Source organism: Euleptes europaea, chromosome 9, assembly GCF_029931775.1.
Source record: "Euleptes europaea isolate rEulEur1 chromosome 9, rEulEur1.hap1, whole genome shotgun sequence".
Taxonomy (NCBI): Eukaryota; Metazoa; Chordata; class Lepidosauria; order Squamata; family Sphaerodactylidae; genus Euleptes; species Euleptes europaea.
The window spans coordinates 34516635-34535739 of NC_079320.1; the positions used below are offsets into that span (position 1 = coordinate 34516635).

Below are 19105 nucleotides of genomic sequence, written 5' to 3' on the forward strand. Positions count from 1 at the left end.
ACCTTTTTCATTCCAATCACTGTGTCTTGTATGTGACAAATCTATAATATTGGTGTACATTAATCACTGTACCAACTATGAGAGTAAGAGCACAGTTGTATCAGTGTCGCAGGCAAAGAAAGGGCTACTTGTTATTATGACTGCCAAATGGTTCTCTGTGGCCACTCTTGCCATATGCCAAGTTCACATGGAGCAGCTCACCTCGCAGACTGTAATATTTTCTCATAGCTTCCTCCCTATGGTGGGTTCATCTGTGCTTCTGAGCTCACCAGACCATGTTGCCTAATTTCAGGGCAGCTTCATACTTGACATTTTGCACTCAGGTTACTCAAGTACAAAATGTACCCTGCTAATTATGAAGGGAGCATGTCTTTATAATTATCTTTACCACAGTACTAGAAAAAGGCCACATTGCCATGTGCCAGTGGGGCCCATGCACATGTTCTTGCTGCCTCATAGAATAAAGGTTGAACTGACTGTGGTGGTGGTGGTTACTCCATGATAAGCTCATTTGGTGCCAGAGTTCATTTGTGGCAGCCCAGAAAAAACACACCCAATTTCTTAACCATTAATGATTAGCACAACCACCTTTTGGTTCTTCACTCGTTCGAACACACTTAAGATTTCATTTAATCCTAGTAAAAGAAAGACTCTTACTCACCTGTTCCTCCTTCCATCACTGCCCTGCTTATAGCACTCAGGTGGCTACAGAGATGTCCTGAGACCAGATTCCACATGAGAACTTCACCATCAAAACTACAAGTGGCCAAGAAATGTGGAGGGCAGGAAGCTACACATGAAATATCATCCTTGTGACCTTTTCCCTAGATTATGTGACACAAAATGGTCATAAACATGTCACCTTGTACTATAAACCTCACACGGATTAAGATGTTATGAAGCAAAAACAATACAGAGATTAAGCAAGGAGATGACTTATTGACATTTTATTCATGTTTGGCTATGGTTTATCATCTGACGATCTTCTTACCACACTTTCAGTCCAGTCTGGTTGTAAATTTGATCCTTCAGGCAATTCGTCATTAAGCTCCTGAGAGTCAAAAAAATATCCATTACATCTCCGGCTCCAGGGAATCATGACATAAAATGTCATCAAAGCTAAACAGCAGCATTAAGCAAGCATTAATATATGACAAAGCGATGCCACAGGTACCACTTACATTTCTGGAGAAGGGCACTGTTAATGCCATGTAAAATTTCAAAGTAGAAGACCAAAGGAAATCATGAGGGGAAGCTTTGCCTGTCATAATGCAATCCTAAACAGCATCCTCTAAACCTATGGGCTTAGCAGAGTGCAACTCTGTTTAGGATTGTACAGTTAGCCACTTCCTTGCCTCCAAATTGTAGGCCACGTAAGCTCAGCTGTAGAAATGAAGTTAGTAGCTTTCATATGGTGGAAAACCATAACCAAAATGCAGTGACTTCTCAACAGCCACTGGTGACTGTATTATAAGTGAACAGGATCTCTGCATCACAAAAGTCCTGGGCAACAAAGGAAGGGTCTATCAGTTTATGTAAAATCAGAGTTCTGTCTTTCAGGGTGCACGAAGGTAATACAATGTGAAGTTATTCTGGCTGTATCACCATATTCCTCAAATTTGTTTTAGTGATTATATAATGGAATTTCAAAATAAAAGTTAAGCAAATTACCAGTTATACTTACTGGAAAAATATTGATCTTCCTGCCCCCTCCAACAGATACGATGTACCTTTTAAAAATAGAAACACTTTTTTTACTATAGGAGGAAGCGGTAGACCAAATCTAACCTTGTTGTCATCTTGAAAGAATATATATGACATCACTGCTTTCCAAATGTATACAAGGATGCAGCAGCCATTCTCAGCTCTTAATCTTCACTGACTGGGATTATTATCATCTATAATTGTGCTTGCACACATTATCAGTTTAAAATTTATTTTCAGCAACCATATGGGCTCCAATCATTCTCTTTAAAAAGTGTTATGTCTAAACTACTGTGCATGATTACTTGGAAGACTCCATTAAACACCGCAGGCTCCATTAAACACAGCAGGAAATCCATGGGTAAACATGCATGTATCATATGACTCAGCAAGTTATAACTTCAAGTCTGCAATCTTAAATATATTTACTGTTTTCAGTTTAGAAAAGGACGACTAATGGGGGACACGATAGGTTCATGAAATTATGCATAGGTAGAAAGAGTGGAGCCCTGACCTGGATGGCCCAGGCTAGCCTGATGTCGTCAGATCTCAGAAGCTAAGCAGGGTCAGCCCTGGTTAGTATTTGGATGGGAGACCACCAAGGAATACCAGGGTTGCTGTGCAGAGGAAGGCACTGGCAAACCACCTCCATTAGTCTCTTGCCATGAACCCCCCCCCCCCAGAAAAGGGGTCACCATAAGTCGGCTGCAACTTGACAGCACTTTACACACACACACAGAAAGAGTGGACAGAGAGAACTTTCTCTCTCTCTCTCTCTCTCTCTCTCCCAAACTACTAGAAGATGATGGGCAGTAGATTCAGATCAGACAAATGGAAATACTTCCTTACCCAACAAGTGATTAAAATGTGGAATTTGTACTCAGAAGACAGGCATAAAATAGCTTTAAGGGGGGATTAGGCAGATTCATAGAAGATAGGTCTCTTGGTGTCTACTAGCCATGGTGGTTAAAGAGAAACTCTACATTCAGAGGCAGTAAACCTCTGAATACCAGTTCCTGGAGTCAACATCAGGGGAAGGCCTTGGCCTCTATGCCCTGTTATATGCCCTCCCGAGGAACTGGTTGGCCACTGTGTGAGACAGGATGCTGGAGTAGATGGACCATTGGTTTGATCCAGCAGGGCTCTTATGTTTTTAAGCCTCATCCCTAGCCAGATGGGCTCACTTATGCTTTTATAAAAGGATTCTGTACATCTTTCTTCACAGTTTGCATGTATTTTCACAACTGTTTACTTAGAATGTTCTGAGGATCCTTTGTACCTGTTGCTGTAAATATCAGCATATGTGCAAGCAAGGACTTCGTCATCTGCACTGGTAGCTGAAACACAGAGCACATGATCAGCTGCGTCCTAGTCTTGGCATAATATCAAAGAAACAAACAGGATGGCCAATAATTCTACCTTGCTTAATGGTGTACAGGCAACTGAGAGTGAAGCTATCCCATTTTTTCAGACTGCCATCTCTTCCACCAGTGATCAACCTGGAGGAGGATGAAATCATTACCAAAGATATTGGATATTCTCTTGGGCAACCTGCATCAAACCCTTACTCCCAACCACAACATGATGTACACTGCACACATGCGTGCACACATACACCCTGCCTTGATCTCCTGGCTGGTATACCCTACAGCAGAGACCTTTCCACAGCACTGGTGCTAGGATAAGTATTCCAGAAGGCATCAAGTTCTAGCTAACATTATAGTTTCAGGAGTGACCACTTAGATGCTTTTGAGAGCTCACAAGCAGGGCAGAAAGATGAGGACCATTTCTTATTATTTGTCCCCAGCATCTGCTACTCACTGCTTCTGAACATGGAGGGTCCATTAAATGATCATGTCTAATAGCTGTTACTACAATAAAAGCTCTGTTAACCAGCACTTATGGGGAATGGGTGTTGTCAAACACTCAAGCTTATTGTTCTGCCCTGCCCTCTACCCAGAGTAATCCACAGCAATCAAAACACACTCTAATGTGAACACCATGGCAATAGCCCCCATGCCTTCCCTTTCCCCCAGAGCCATCCTACACATGACAAGCAGGCCTTGCTGACATCCTCCAGTAGACTTGGTTCCCAAAGGCTTGGAGCAGGACAGAGGCACCCAAAGATGGAGTCAGCTGGCAGTGGTGGCTGTCAGAAGCCCAGCAATAACAGGAAGAATTAAGCTGGTCAGATGAAGAGGTAGAGTGGGACACTCACACACTCAAAGATGCAGAGGTATGATGGCTAAGGGTGAGGAGTTTGCCCTTGGTGATGCTGGTTAACTGAGTGTTCTGGATAATCATGTGCTACAAAGCTTTTATTGTAGCTCTGTTCTCCATTGCGTTTACATCAAGGGAATGTCCCAACTGGTAATTATGCCATCTACTATTAATAACTATGCATTGAAAGGATGTAATCTCCACAGCATCCTCTATTCTTTCACCCATTGTTCACCTTCCTTCCCTCCCCTCCCCCTTTTTCATGTGAAATCTTCCAACATTTGGTCTGGCCAGAAGCTCTCTACGTTTCACACAAATCTCTTTTCATCTATGAAGCTGACTGGGTGACATTAAACATGGATTGTTAGTTTTTTCTTCTTTGTTGTTTGGCCAAAACATCACTCTGAGGTCCTTGAAGAACAAGAACTATACAAAATGTAACAAATAAATATGGTGATCTTCCCATTTTTGGTACTTTGTATGTAAAGTACTGATGTGTACGACTGCAGGACTGTAATTATGCAACTTCAAAATGTGATGACCATTGATTTTCAGATCAGGGCTACATCCAAGCAATAACAGCAGCTAGGCTGGGCTAGGAACGACATCCATACTTGTATGTTCCTGAATTAGATCAGACTGATAATCTTTGTTGATTATCCAAAAGTGGCTAATTACTTGTAGATCTAGTCTTCTCTGTGTTGTAATAGTTTTACTGAAGTTATAGGTCTTTCATGCATGGCTGTTTCACTCGCCATCACCCCTCCAACGACTTTGGTTCCTTTTGTTAATTATGCATGCTGTTTCTGACCGTCAGAGGTTGCCTCGCTCTCCCCCTGTGTTTCCCCAGGTTTTGCCCGTGTTTTCAGAGACCTGTTTTATCTTGAATTTAAAAACGCGGGCAAAACACGGGGAAACACAGTGGGAGAGCAAGGCGACCTCTGACGGTCGGAAACGGCATGCATAATCAACACAAAGACCCAAAGTCGTTGGAGGGGTGATGGCGAGTGAAACAGCCATTCATAAAAGACCATAGAAGCAATAATTACCAGAAAATGTGTTCTACTATCTTAGGGCTACTTCATGCATTAGACCCATAAGGAAATAAAAATATGCATTTATAGATCATAATACATGATAAGTGAAGGTGAATGGAATCTGTTTTTTTCTCTACCACAGATACACAGACCAGGCAATGTTGGTCCATACAACAGTGTGGGGCAGAAAACTACATTCACATGAAAATCCAAGTTTCCTTCTTAGAGAGGGTCCTCAAAGGGACAGCTCTGGAATTTAAAAATGTGATGTTTCGGTGTCTGAGTACCTCTTCCCACTTGCATCTAAAGCCATGCAAGTTACAGCTGTTTCTCCATGGGCGTCACACACTTTCATCACTAGCTGCCCATTTTTCAGATTCCATACTTTTATAACCTAGGAGATGGATAAAGAACAAAGTGAGATCCATTTCCCCTTTTTAACCATATAAAAGGGTGGGGAAAGAATCACAAAGACAAGAAACAATGTACAGTATCCCTAAAACATTCAAAATAAATCAGTTTAAATGTTACAGATATCTACTTTAAGTGGAATGCCATGTAATAGGAACAACTGTTATTGCATCAGGATTGTTGTGTCCTGAACATCTGCCCTGACCTAGATAGCTCAGGCTAGCCTGATCTTGTCAGACCTTGGAAGCTAAACAGGGTTGGCCCTGGTTAGTATTTGGATGGGAAACCACCAAGGAATTCCAGGTTCACTATGCAGAGGCAGGCAATGGAAAAACCACCTTGGTTAGTCTCTTGCATCGAAAACCCTACAGGGTCGCCATAAGTCGGCTGTGACTTGACGGCACTTTACACACACACACATCTGAAAGTCTGATTCACATACTTGTACTATATTTGGGTGCAGTAAGATTCCCCATAAAGTGATTTTATCACCTCCATTTCATTTGGCTAATATGTTGAATTCACATGGTAGGAGCTGGTGTGTATCACACCAATGAAACCTCTAGCCTTCCATGTCTTGCTCTAGCATGGTAAATTGCTATCTCTCTGTGCCATTTTTTTAATGTGTCACAGTGACACTCTTTCAGAATTACTTACAGAACCTTCCGAGCAACTAACCACCTGCTGGAACTGCTTGTTATATTGACAGCAAAGGACTGGTTCATTGTGGGACATGCCTGAATCACGGATCTGATTTCCCCTAGAAAAGGAAAAAAGGAGGTATCTATGTGCGGCTATTTCTTAATCTCAGTATTTTTGCATGTATAGTTATTTGCAGTTATTGGTATTTTGACTCTATGGCTCAAATAATCAAATACTGAGGAAACACTACAGGGATTTCTCCTTTTTTAACCAAATGTTAAATGCTCTTCTTTTTTCTTCTGATTAATAGTGTTAACTGGTATGCAGAATAACAAACTAAGAGCAGCATACATATTTTCTTTATATTTGTTCCACAGTAAAAGTTTATTTAAAAGACTGAGCTGTTAATTGTAATACATTATATGCCTCTCTTGGCATTTTTGCATAGACCAATGCAATGGTCACCCAGTTGAGTTTGTGTAGCAGAGATGTGTGTTTGAATATTAACTAATCAAAAGCCATTTCTGGTAATGCTATTTTATGATTTTTTAAAATTAATGACATTTGGTAATATTAGTAAATATTCAGATATCTTCACTCTCAACCGTACAAGGATGAGAGAGAAGAAAGGAAGAGATGTGGAAACTTTCCTCTCTCTTCCCATTGACTGTGAGGGATGGGGCCTGGAAAGCTACTGTCCCCCTAGCCAGCCACCGGTGTAGGTGAGTGGACAGAAAATCTCTCCCATCTCCCCTGGCACCTCAGTGTATGCTAGGAATATACTTCCCAGAGTGCACTGAACAATGGTACCTAAGGGCCAAACTAGACTTGATGGTGTCCTTGTGGCCTCCGTGAGGGCACCATTTTAAAGTGATATCAAAATGCTGTGTTCCCAATCCTAATCGGGCTCACAGTGAGTGCTTTTGCTTCCCCATATGCCTTTTCAAATGCCAAAACAGCCTGGGGGTGGTGGTGGTCAGCACTTGATAAGGATCATGGGAAAGGGGACACAAGTGTCTCAGCCTGCCACACTGCAGGCCAAATCAGGATCAGGCCCTTGCAGAATTTTTAAATCACTTTAAAATGGCAGCAGTACCCCCATGGCGGCCACGAGGACACCGTCACGTCTACTTTGGTCCTCAGGCATATCAAAAAGAGCATCAGAAACACTCAGAAGGATGGGAATGGGAAGATTCTCTCCTCATCTGCCTCCTGTCTGGACTGGGTTAGGTAGGCAGGAGTAATGGTCACACTATCAGCAGTGGCCCAAAAGGGAGAGGGGGGAGCAAAGAATGAAATGAATATAATATCTAAAATATGGTTATCAACTAATATAAAAATGAAGCACTTTTTGAGATGAAAACAATTTTTGCACACACCACTATTACTTGCTGTGTTAAATCAAACTACACGTGGTTTATCTAAAAGGCACTACATAGCATATCCATCACTAGAGTCACTAGAAAAGACAGTCATGCTAGGAAAAGTTGAGGGCAGCAGGAAAAGAGGAAGACCCAACAAGAGATGGATTGAATCAATAAAGGAAGCCATAGACTTCAATTTGCAAGATCTGAGCAAGGCTGTCAAAGATAGGACATTTTGGAGGACTTTTATTCATAGGGTTGCCATGAGTCGGAAGCGACTTAACGGCACTTAACACACGCACAGCATATCCATCACTCAGTATCAACAGTAGATTGTTTGCATACTTATGCTGGAATCGCAGAAGAGCAAAATTGTCAGCTGCCACATAGAGAGCTTGCAGATCAGGAGAAAAATAGCAAACTTCCATCTCTCCTCTGATTTGAGTGACTTTGGGGGTGATGGTGAGGAGGCAGGAGTGGGCTTCAATATCCCATACCTTTGACAGATATATGGATTGAGAAAAGTTAACATTCAGGTATCTGGCATGCCAGTGTGAACACAGAGCTGTCCCGTAACAAATGATTTTTTAAAATCGCCTCTGTATCTCATGAGATCATCATAGTCTCTCTCCTGCCTCTTGTTGAAGTACTGAGAGAATAAGATCTTGAGCTCTATGATGGGACGGGACTTCAAGAACAGTGAAATGTAACATATTAAAGCAAATATGGAAAGTCCGTCATGGTGGAAGAGCTGCTATCAGCACCTAGTGGCTGTTCAATACCACATGTGGAAATATTTTGCGGGAGAATAAAGTAAGCTTGGTTTCACCCAACAGGGTGCTTCCAGATGTTACTTCCCTTCTAGCACACGGAACAGGGCTGATATTACTGCATCGTAAGTGGGAAACTGTACCTCCAGGAAGTAGCCACTAGTGCAGGGGTTTGATGATATGACAATTTCTCTTCACCCCACCCTGCCGCTGAGCCCTGCTTACCCATGTCCTACTAAAATTTGAACAAGCAGAAGTCAACACGCAGATCACCTTGGGAGGCTCAAGGATATAGATGATGTGCTGATTTAATTGTGTGATCAGATGTCTGGAAATCTGTGCCTCAAAATAGTCACAAAAACCCATCTTAGGAAGTGCCCCATAGATCAGTGCATGCGGCTGTCTTCCTGTGATGCCCCCCTATTTTTTCTTGAGCTCACGGACGGTCTCTTTTTATGGACTCACTTGACACAGACGGAGCTTATGGTGCATTCTATCATGAAAGACACATTGATGATGTGTGTCAGGACATGGCACTCCTGTTTTTTTGTTTATCTTGAGCACAGAACAATCAGAACTACAGGCAAAAAGCAGCTGGCGTGTATTTCATCACCCATTACGGGATATGTTTATTTTCACAGCCTAAAAGCTACCCTTAAATATTTGTCTTTACCCTTATCCCATTTACTGGCTGAACTGGTGCTTATTTTGCCAGAGGCAATATGTTTATGCCTAGTAATTATACAGTTTGTTATGGAAACACCTGTATGGGAGCTCCTCATATTGCTGAAGTGCACTTTGGTGTTTTCATGCAATTAGAAGTACTGAGGAAAGGGAGGATTGATGTAGTGGCATGCATTCTGTCCTCTGCTAGGTGGCCTTTGCCATCTGTGCTCAGCCTGCGGTTTCTTCTCTTGACTGAGCAAATGGCCAGCACAGTCCGTGTACAGAATTTCTTGCAGCAGGCAGGACCCAGAGGCCTCTGAAACTAGTCCTGTGAGATCAGTGTCAGAAGCTGCCTGAGTCAGAACTGGGAGATATAGACCTGCAGCATCCAGTCTATGTGGTATCTGGCTCTTGGCCCTGACTCCTGGTTCTCAGTCTCTCTTCAACTACCACACTGACCTGTGTTTGTGGGTTGTTGTTTTTTTGTCCACACAGCTTCTGTCAATGCAGCATTAGCAAACCAAGGGAAGTTTCAAGAGCGTCTTGTGATATGGCCTGAAGTTCTGCCATACAAAGTACAGGGGGGAAATCCACTGAGCTAGCATAAGCATGACTCTAAGCAACTCCTTAGATCCTGGCTATTAAATAAAAAATCTGGGGCACAGTAATCCACAAAACCTCTGCAATGTGTATACTTAAGCAAATTTACTTATTGGTTCTTGTAGGTTATCCGGGCTGTGTAACCGTGGTCTTGGAATTTTCTTTCCTGACGTTTCGCCAGCAACTGTGGCAGGCATCTTCAAAGTAGTAACAGTGTTACTACTTTGAAGATGCCTGCCACAGTTGCTGGCGAAACGTCAGGAAAGAAAATTCCAAGACCACGGTTACACAGCCCGGATAACCTACAAGAACCAATGAACTCTGACCGTGAAAGCCTTCGACAAAATTTACTTATTGTTTATTCTTTTTTCTGGTAGTGACTGCAAACATTTTTGCAGGACTCTGACATACCACCACTCAGTCACTGGATTTCCTGTTTAGGCCCTTCACTCTACAGTGTTGAGATTTTAGCAGGAATTGCCCATTCACTCTCCAACATAGCCTTGAGGCCAGAAATTTGACTTTGCTTTTTCTTGAATCCTGAACCAATGACATCCTAGATCACCACTTATTCTCTTAGCCACCATGCTATCCTGTCATGGGAAGATCAGCTTTCAGCATGGTAGCTAAGAGAATAAGTGGTGATCTGGAAGGTCATTGGTTGATAGGGTTGCCAGACACCAGGTGATAGCAGGCAATTGTGTGCCAATTAAGGGAGCTGCCTGCTGTTCTTCTGCTGGCCAGCAGGTGGAAGCAGGCCAGCTGAAGGGGGGGCGCGATTAACGACACATCCGGGTTTAACCCAGAAGTGACGGAGCCGCTCCAGCACATTCCTCCAAAAATTCTATGGTTTCCAGGAAGTGACATTATTGCACCAATCACCTCCCAGCCCCACCACAATGAAACTCCCGCTGTTGGCGAGGGGGGACCTGGCAACCCTACCAGTTGAGGATCTTGCCTCTCCCACAACCTCACTAGGTGACCTTAGTTCACTAGCCCTGCTTTCCAATTACTATATGGGGATAACAATATTACCCTAATTTGCAGGCCTTCTGTAAAGATTGCAAGATAATACTTGTGAAGCTGTTTGAACATTGAAAGTGCCACATGCTAAATATTCTAATCATTGGAAATTTTTATACTTAATACCCAATTTCCTTACTCACATGGGATTGTAAATATATATATAATCCTGGCTATATAACTGGGACATGCAGTGGGAACAAATGTACAGAAAGATACCCCTAAAGTTTCACTATGCAGATCAGAAGTTAAATGATCTCACCTTGATGGTGCTGTCCAGAGACACTGAGAAAATCTTTGCGCTGCCATGAACAATGACTAGGAAACCAATCGGGGATGTGTGCCCTCGCAGAATGCCAACAGCCCATCTAGTACCGTGGGCAAAAAGAGAGAGAGAGAAATAATTTTCTCAGCATTGTGTCACCTATAGGTTTCATCTGCATCAGCTTCTAAGACAGATCATTATTCTGATGAAGGACACACAGGTGCAAAATTAATTTATTTCATGTAAGAGGTGGATGCTGCAAGCAGGAGCTCTGTTTAATGCGATCTGTGACAAAGAAGCACCTTTCCATAATAGGCTTATGCGGAGGCCCCATTCCAGAGAAAATTACAGCACCATTCTAAGCAGACTTAGACCCTTCTAAACCCATTGACTTCAATGGAAATGTAACTCTGCTTGGCATTGCACTGCCAGACACCCATAAGCTACTGTAAGTTGAAATCAGTGGGATAAAGCAAGAGATGTTCAGAGGTGGTTTTGCCCTTGCCTGCCTCTGCATAGTGACCTTGGTATTCCTTAGTGGTCTCCCATTCAAATACTAACCAGGACTAAACCTGCTTAGCTTCCGACATCTGATAAGATTGGGCTAGCCGGGGCTATTCAAGTTTCAACCTAGTAAATGTATATTTACCATACTGCACCACCAGGGGGCCACTTTGTATCAGAAAAAGTGTACATGAGGAGGTTAAAAAAAAACCTCACCTACCACTGTGATCCCAATCCAAACTGGAGGTAGCTGCTACTTAGGGAAGTTTAACAAGAAATATTTGCACTGCTATCCTAAGCAGAGATATGCCCTTCTAAGCACATTGGCTTCAATGGAAGGGTGGAACTCTGCATATGATAGTACTGACAATCTTCTAGGCTGGCTCTTTTACTCCCTGCAAAGAGAGTCAACAATACTACCAATTTTACATGGTAAGATCAGGCTAGCTCAGTCTTGTCAGATCCTGGAAGCTAAGCAGAATCGGCCCTGATTAGTATTTGGATGAGAGACAATTCAAGGAAAGCCAGGGTTGCTATGCAGAGGCAGGAAGGGCAAACCACCTTTGAATGTCTCTTGCCTTGAAAACCCTATGGGGTTGCCATAAATTGGCTGTGACTTGATGGCACTTTCCCCCACGACCAAGCTGAGGCACAGAAAAGTGCTTGAGGTCACAAAGGGAAAGTGAACCAGCTGGGAGCAGATACTCTGATGTCTCATTCCTGTTCTATATCATGAAACTATCCATTCTGTTACACAGAGCAGAAAGGCAACTCTGCTTGCAGTTTGTATCAGAGAGATATATTAAGTGTTATTGCTGTATGATAAAAGCAGAGATCTGAGAAAGCCATGGATAAGGAGACAGGACTAGACTTGTCTTGGAGCTGCTGAAAAAACGCCTTAGTCATAACAACTGCTGAAGGCCACCAAAAGATTATTACATATTTTATTTTTATTATTATTTTATTATTATTATTAACAAAATACTTGTGTAAGAACCTGGGTGGGTATTTAAACATTGGCCAACATCTAGGACGAAGGGGAAACAGAGGGAAACTACTCGAGAATTAATGGTTTACAAATAGAAGATCTATACAAGGTCTTGGCTCTAAGTAAGCCATACTGAATCAACAGAACTTTCTTTCAAAAAAATGTCTTCTTAGCAGAGCCTTAATTCATCTACCCATGAAGTCTGGGAGATGGAGATAGCCTAGGCCATTTTAACTTTTTACCCAGGGATATAAGGGTTCCATAGACGAATATTCCGGTCCAAACCACCAGTCACAAGAATATTATTTTCTCTGCAATAGTCAAAAGTCTTGACTCCTTTGTACACTTTAAAAACAGACTCATCACACTGAAAGCGCTTAGGTGGAGAAGCACCAGCTGGTGTGGGGAATTTGTTCCGACAGCCACTCCTGGAACCCATCAGAGTTTTCAAGCGATGCTTCACATTTTTGGTTCTACTCACACAACCTGTGTCAGAGGAAAATTAAAAGGTGCATGAGGCATAAAGAAGGGAGGGGGAGATGACAGCTCGAAAGCCTTCTGTGTAGGCTGTATACTACATTCATTTTCCTATCAGATGAACACATGAAGCTGCCTTATACTGAATCAGACCATTGGACAATCAAAGTCAGTATCGTCTACTCAGACTGGCAGCGGCTCTCCTGGGTCTCAGGCAGACGTCTTTCACATCACCTACTTGCCTAGTCCCTTTAACTGGAGATGCCGGGGATTGAACCTGGGACCTTCTGCATGCCAAGCTAATGCTCTACAAACTGAGCCACAGCCCCTCCAATCATTTGTTCAATATAACAGTTAAGCAGTTGCAACAGATTAGTTCCTTGTTCATAGTTGAGGAATCTCTCATCAACCAATGAACAGATGTCTTTGGATATTTGGATAACATGGTGTAATTGACTGAGTGTTGAATTAGTGAAGAGAGCCAGAGTGAAGAGACCCAGCTTCAAATCCTTGTGTAGCTTTAATGCTAACCTCTCTGCCTAACCTACCTCTTAAGGTTGTTATGAGAATAAAATGTGGGGGCGGGAACCATGTCTTCCAGCCTGAGCTCCTTGGAGGAAGGACAGGATAGAAATGGAATAAATAAATTTCTTCTGTTACAAGTGAAGGCAATGCCTATGCTTTTTATTGATTTTATTCCTGCTTAAAATTCTAACAAATATGTTCTGCAGGAGAATTCTTACCTATCACCAGTGCAGTACTCTCATCATTTGAACTAGATATGATGGTTTCCACAGAATGGATATATTTGATCTGCGATTACAAGAAGACAACAGAAAATCTGACCAAAGTGTCCTCAGGCTATCCCTATTAGCCAGCATAACAGCTAAGAATGTAAACATCGTGGAAGAAGGAACTGATGCAGGAACAGAACAGCTAAGGAAAATCTATGGCAAGCAATGAGAGTCAGAAGTGCACCCACAGGCAGGAAAGTAAGCTGCAGCACAGAAATGGCATAACATGTAATAAGGCAGGTTTCTGATATGAAAATATTCCCTAGGAAGCTTTTTTAAAGACTGGTTCAAATAGCCCCAGTGCATGTGCAGATTGTGTTATGACCCTGCTTATGGAAAATGATTGTTCTGAATCCTTCACATGAGCAGAAGCGCCATTACATTCAAACTGTAGAAAACAACAGGGTCTGAAATCCTCTTACCTTTGACACCCAGTCATTATGAACCTTCCAGCAAATGAAGGTAATATTTTCATAGTCATTAAAAGCATCTATGGAAACTGAAGGGATTTCTTCCACAGCTGGACATTTCGTCCAGTTCCTACAAATATGAGAGATTGTTACGGTGGAAGTCTGGACCGGTAAATAGAAATAGACCAGACAGCATCAGATTCCTCTCAGATATTATTCAGGAAAATTGTTAGATTGTAACAACAGCAGAATTTGTGGTTGTCTTGTTCGTTTTAAAACACATTTAACAACGTCTGTCACTAAATTCACTCAAAGGAACCCCAAAAAATGAGATACAATATGCAGTGCTTCACAACAGCTTGCCTTTTGCTGACTGAAATAAGCTCATGAAAAATGGTTAACTGAGGCATCACAGTATATAAAACAGAACATTCTCCTGTGAGAAATCCATGCACCAGAATACCTAAGAATCATTTCAGGGTCTTCTTAAACTTCATTAGAACTGGACTGCAAGGACCTTTAAAGCAAGTCGAAATAGGTTGCACTAAGATCACCTGAAGAAGGAGTAGCATTTTGTTTTATCATTTACTACAAGCCATCACATACCTCAGTGATTCTGCCACTGAATTGATCAATAGGATGTTAACACAGCCCTAATAAACAGAATGCCAATATATCAGTATCCACAGTTAAGGGATAAAATAAACATTCCCTATATTTCCGCTGCTACAATATATTTTTCAAGTGCCTACTCAAATGTACCTAATAATTAAATTTTAAAAGTTTAGTTCAAGCACTGAAAGAACAGCAAGATATCTGTGGCATTATCTATAGCTACATAATGTACTTCAAGTCAACCTAGTAAATATCTTGAGTTCTACTTTTACCATTAATGCAAAGGAGAAGCGCAAGTTTATTACAGGACAGTATTATTTAACAATATGAATCTTCCCTGTTGCAAATCATGCAACCTTATCATTACATTTTATGTTCAATAGATGTGTCACTTTTTTAAATATATGTGAAGTAAAGTACACTGGACAAATCATTAACATACCTGTTCATCACCATACGATATCACACATTCACCTTCTCCCCGAACACTTTAAATAAGGACAAAAATCATTATATAAACCAGGCATTTGACAAAATAGCCAATCTGATGATAACCAAAGATCCTACACATTAAGAAAATGCTAAGTACAAATAATATCCTATGGGTGAGATACAGAGATCTTTCAATGGAATTCTGCTCACAGCATTAGGCTTTAAAAAAGGTAAAGGTCCCCTGTGCAAGCACCAGGTCATTCCTGACCCATGGGGTGACATCACATCCCGACGTTTTCTAGGCAGCCTATGTTTATGGGGTGGTTTGCCAGTGCCTTCCCCAGTCATCTTCCCTTTACCCCCAGCAAGCTGGGTACTCATTTTACTGACCTCAGAAGGATGGAAGGCTGAGTCAACCTTAAGCCAGCTACCTGAAGCCGACTTCCATTGGGATCGAACTCAGGTCGTGAGCAGAGCTTGGACTGCAGTACTGCAGCTTACCACTCTGTGACACGAGGCTCCTATTAGGCTGTAAAGGTAAAGGTCCCCTGTGCAAGCACCGGGTCATTCCTGATCCATGGGGTGACGTCACATCCCGACGTTTACTAGGCAGACTTTGTTTACGGGGTGGTTTGCCAGTGCCTTCCCCACCTATTAGGCTTTACTCCCTTCTTTTTCTAGCAGTCCTGTGTTGCTGGATAGCAGCGCTTCAGGGTCAGGGACCCCTCAGAGATGGTGTGGGACATGGCATGGGGACTGTGGCTGCGGGTGGACATTTATGGAAATAATGTAGCGTCCCCCCTCCATGGTTGCATGAGTTTTGTTTTCACTTGTGCCAGCAGAGGCTGCATCCGGCCCTAGGGCTGCAATCCAGAACTATTATAGGAATGTATGAAAGTGGAACTTTCTCCTAGTCGTAGAAATGGGGTTGAGGATTTGAGGATTCAACCCTGAGATCACTTGTGAGGAACAACAACAACAACAAAAAGTGGAAAGCCTGAGAATGCTCATAGTTCAGTTATACTTCAGTTGGAGAAGTGAACTTTTTAGATAGCAGTACAATCCAACTTGTAGCATTTCAGCTTCCTGTGTGAGACCTTCCCTAGTCAGAAAAACCATTAGTCTATCCCAGTGTTCCATTCTGAATAGAAGTCAGTCATGATGCTGCATAGGTGTTCAAGAATACACAATAGCAAAATATCTGTGATTAGGCCTTAGCTTCCCCCCCACCTTGCTGTCAAGTCACAGTTGACTTATGGCAACCCCGCAGGGTTTTCAAGGCAAGAGATGTTCAGAGGTGTTTTGCCATTGCCTGCCTCCGCATCACTCTGGTATTCCTCGGAGGTCTCCCATCCAAATACTAGCCAGGGTGAAGGCTGAGAGTGGGAGACTGCCCCAAGGTCACCCAGCAAGCTTCCATGGCGTGAGTGGGGATTTGAACCTGGGTTTCCTAGGTCCTAGTCTGACACTTTAACCATTACACCACAATGGCTACCTCTAAGGGAGGGAAACAGTAAGGAACAGTGTGAGTGATGGTTCACCTGGGATTCCTGCTCCTTCTTGAAACTGTAATTTTATGGCACCTTTCAGTCCTTATATGAGTTTGTATCAGCAGGAAGTTACATTTCTGTACCAGAAAAAAGAATCTGCTTTGGTTATGGCCAGCTGTTTCAGTTCTTACCTATAGTCCAAACACAGAGGCATTGTTTCAAGGCCAATAATTTGGCAATACGGTTCCAAGGTGGAGAGCTCATACAGACGTATCTCTCTATCACTTAAACACAAAGTTAAAATAATTTTTAGAAATCTAGCAAGCGGTTTTTACATTTAGACAGTTTCTGTCACATCCTTCACCTGTGTTATTTTTACCTGTAAGTATTCCTCTTGCGGATGGTTATACGAAACCATATTTAGAGCCTACCAACTGTGTGTAATGGGAGCATGTATTACCTACACTCCTCCCAGTACATATGGTTATGTGGTGTGAATAGAGGTAATATACCTGCTCCATGTGTACAGAATTTCCATGCCCATTTCATTCCAAACAAGTTTCTCTGACACTGTTTTTGAGGCTGCATCATAAGAAAGAGAGTGGAAAGCAATCAATGTTTCTCCACACTTCAGAGGCAAGTGGGACTTGGAGTACATGCAAGCTGTAAACTTATATTAGGGTTATATCAATTTAATTGTCATTTCTGGGCAACATAGATGGGTGTCTGCTGTGAATTCTCTGTTAAAGAATCCAAGCTCCCTTCTCAAGTTACAGTTCCAGAATTCCCTGTAAAGGGAGGACAACTATTAAACTAATGTTAGGTCTGCAGTGTTGATTACCATTTCTTCATTCTTGTTTGCTGTGCATCTTGTAAGCACCCTAAATACATGTTTGTAAACTGATAGGTCTTTATCATGAAACACTTTGACAATTATAATATGATTGCCATTGTACTACGTACCAGGTCCCAACAATTAGCTTGTTGTAATGAGGCATTAAAATGGAGTCAGAAACCCACTTCATCTTCCTGTTTTGCAGTTTGTTTTCATTTTCATCCTAGATTCCAAAGAGAACAGTGCAAAATACCAGGCCTCCAATGAAAAAAAAATACATACACAAGAGGGACCCACAAAGGCCAGTTCCCACTTCCTTTCTTCCTATTCTGTCTTTGTTTAACCACCCTCCTTCTTCTTCCTCCCCACCACCAACCCTCGCAATATTTTTCTCCCATCGCCTTGCCCAGCTGCCAGCTCAAACTTCCCCCGCTACTTGCTCCACTCATTCTTCTCCCTATAACAGCACACCTTCCCCCCACAGTTTTTCTTTCCCCTCCTCTCTCCATTCCTTACTCCTCCTCTCCTCCTTTCGTTGTTGAGCTTCAGTACACACTGAAAATACACATGTTGCCCCTTTCAGTCAAAACAGCAATCCCGCTTATTGTGAGGATTGTGTGTCGTGGATTCTCCACATATTCCTGACAAAACATTACCACTGAAAAGGTATTCTCTGTACCGTGTACATAAGAATTTTCTTTGCACACGTATTGAATAATTTTTATGTTATATTCAACACAAATACAGACGAATGCACAATTTAAACCTCACAATTATTCAGGTACTAGTTCCCAGCTTTATTTTTAAAGTGAGTAGGTTTAGGGATGCCAGCCTCCAGGTAGGACTTGGGGATCCCCCAGAATTAGTTTATCTCTAGACTACAGAGATCAATTCCTCTGGATAAAATGCGTGATCCAAGTTGGGTCAGGAGGAGTCCTCTGCTCCTTGACCAGACTCACAGTACATGTTACTTCCAGGAACAATCTTCCCAAACACTGCAGGGATGGTTTCTGCTCGCAAGCATTGTAGAAGGGGGTAGAGGGGCATTAGGCTTCCCTCCCCCACTGTTTTGCTGAGCCAAAATGGCCACAGAGGGCTTGTTTGTCCTATTCTGGGGCTCCATGTGTCATGTTAAGCCCAAGAGCAGGGCAAAAGCCCCTCCCCACATAGCTATTTCAGCTTGGGAAACAGCATGGAAGGGAAGGCTGAAGTACCAGCCCCCTGCCTAGCACTTATGAGCAGAAACTGGCCCTGCGATGCTTGGGAACGATATGTCCCTGGATGTTATGTGTGCTGTGAGTCAGGTTGGGGGACCTCTGGCCTGACTCAGGTTATGCATAACGTTTTGTTGAGTCCTCAATCACTGACAGGGCTAATAGCCTTTTCTTTTAGGATTTTAACACCTATCATCAATAAATAGCACTTTCGTTAAGTAATATTTTATTTGTGAAACTCACAAGTATAAGAGAACTTTTCTTCAATTTTAAGTTTCTGGTCCAAGTGGAAACCAGTCCATCTTGGCCCACACATATGATGTTACCATCCACTGTGGAGGATATATATTGAAGTGGCTCTCTGTGTGGTGTTTCTGTCACTCTGGACGGATAGAGAAGTGATGTTCCTTTAGATTTTAGAAAGCACTCTTCCATGGTAGAGTGCTCCAGTTAAAGTAGATTTTAAGCTTTGGTAGAGCCACCTGAAAGGAAGCAAAGATTATGGGTTAATATTTCTCATGTATTGTTTACATACAGGATCACTCAACAGTGCAGACTGCCTGAAATTCTGGCATCCTTAGGATCTGGTCAGAGCAATCCTAAGAAGTATTACACTCTCTTTTCATTGAAATCAATGGGCTTAG

At 42.3% G+C, this 19105-nt stretch overlaps 1 protein-coding gene and 1 long non-coding RNA gene across 2 annotated transcripts; both read right to left on the bottom strand.

The window, feature by feature from the left end:
- Positions 1-653: 653 nt before the first annotated feature.
- LOC130482325 (WD repeat-containing protein 49-like) lies at positions 654-14946 on the bottom strand. The gene is made up of 13 exons (XM_056855035.1): positions 14933-14946; positions 13888-14005; positions 13415-13484; positions 12437-12680; positions 10700-10805; positions 7724-7875; positions 6030-6132; positions 5249-5355; positions 3124-3203; positions 2984-3041; positions 1685-1730; positions 992-1051; positions 654-824 (listed from the first exon to the last, which is right to left on the bottom strand). Exons 1-13 carry the CDS (start codon positions 14944-14946, stop codon positions 654-656), a joined length of 1329 nt encoding a protein of 442 aa, XP_056711013.1.
- A 1659-nt stretch (positions 14947-16605) lies between these two features.
- Positions 16606-18840, bottom strand: LOC130482980 (uncharacterized). The gene is made up of 3 exons (XR_008933512.1): positions 18705-18840; positions 17376-17470; positions 16606-16696 (listed from the first exon to the last, which is right to left on the bottom strand). It is a non-coding gene; the product is annotated as an uncharacterized LOC130482980 (long non-coding RNA).
- Positions 18841-19105: the final 265 nt, after the last annotated feature.

Excerpts from the sequence above, each read along its gene's own strand:
- LOC130482325 (XM_056855035.1), bottom strand. Across the intron at positions 10,806-12,436 it reads TGGAACCCTTATATCCCTGG|ATGGGCTGTTGGCATTCTGC; the intron begins GTAAAAAGTTAA and ends CCACGGTACTAG. Across the intron at positions 3,204-5,248 it reads TTAGATGCAAGTGGGAAGAG|GTTGATCACTGGTGGAAGAG; the intron begins GTACTCAGACAC and ends ATCCTCCTCCAG.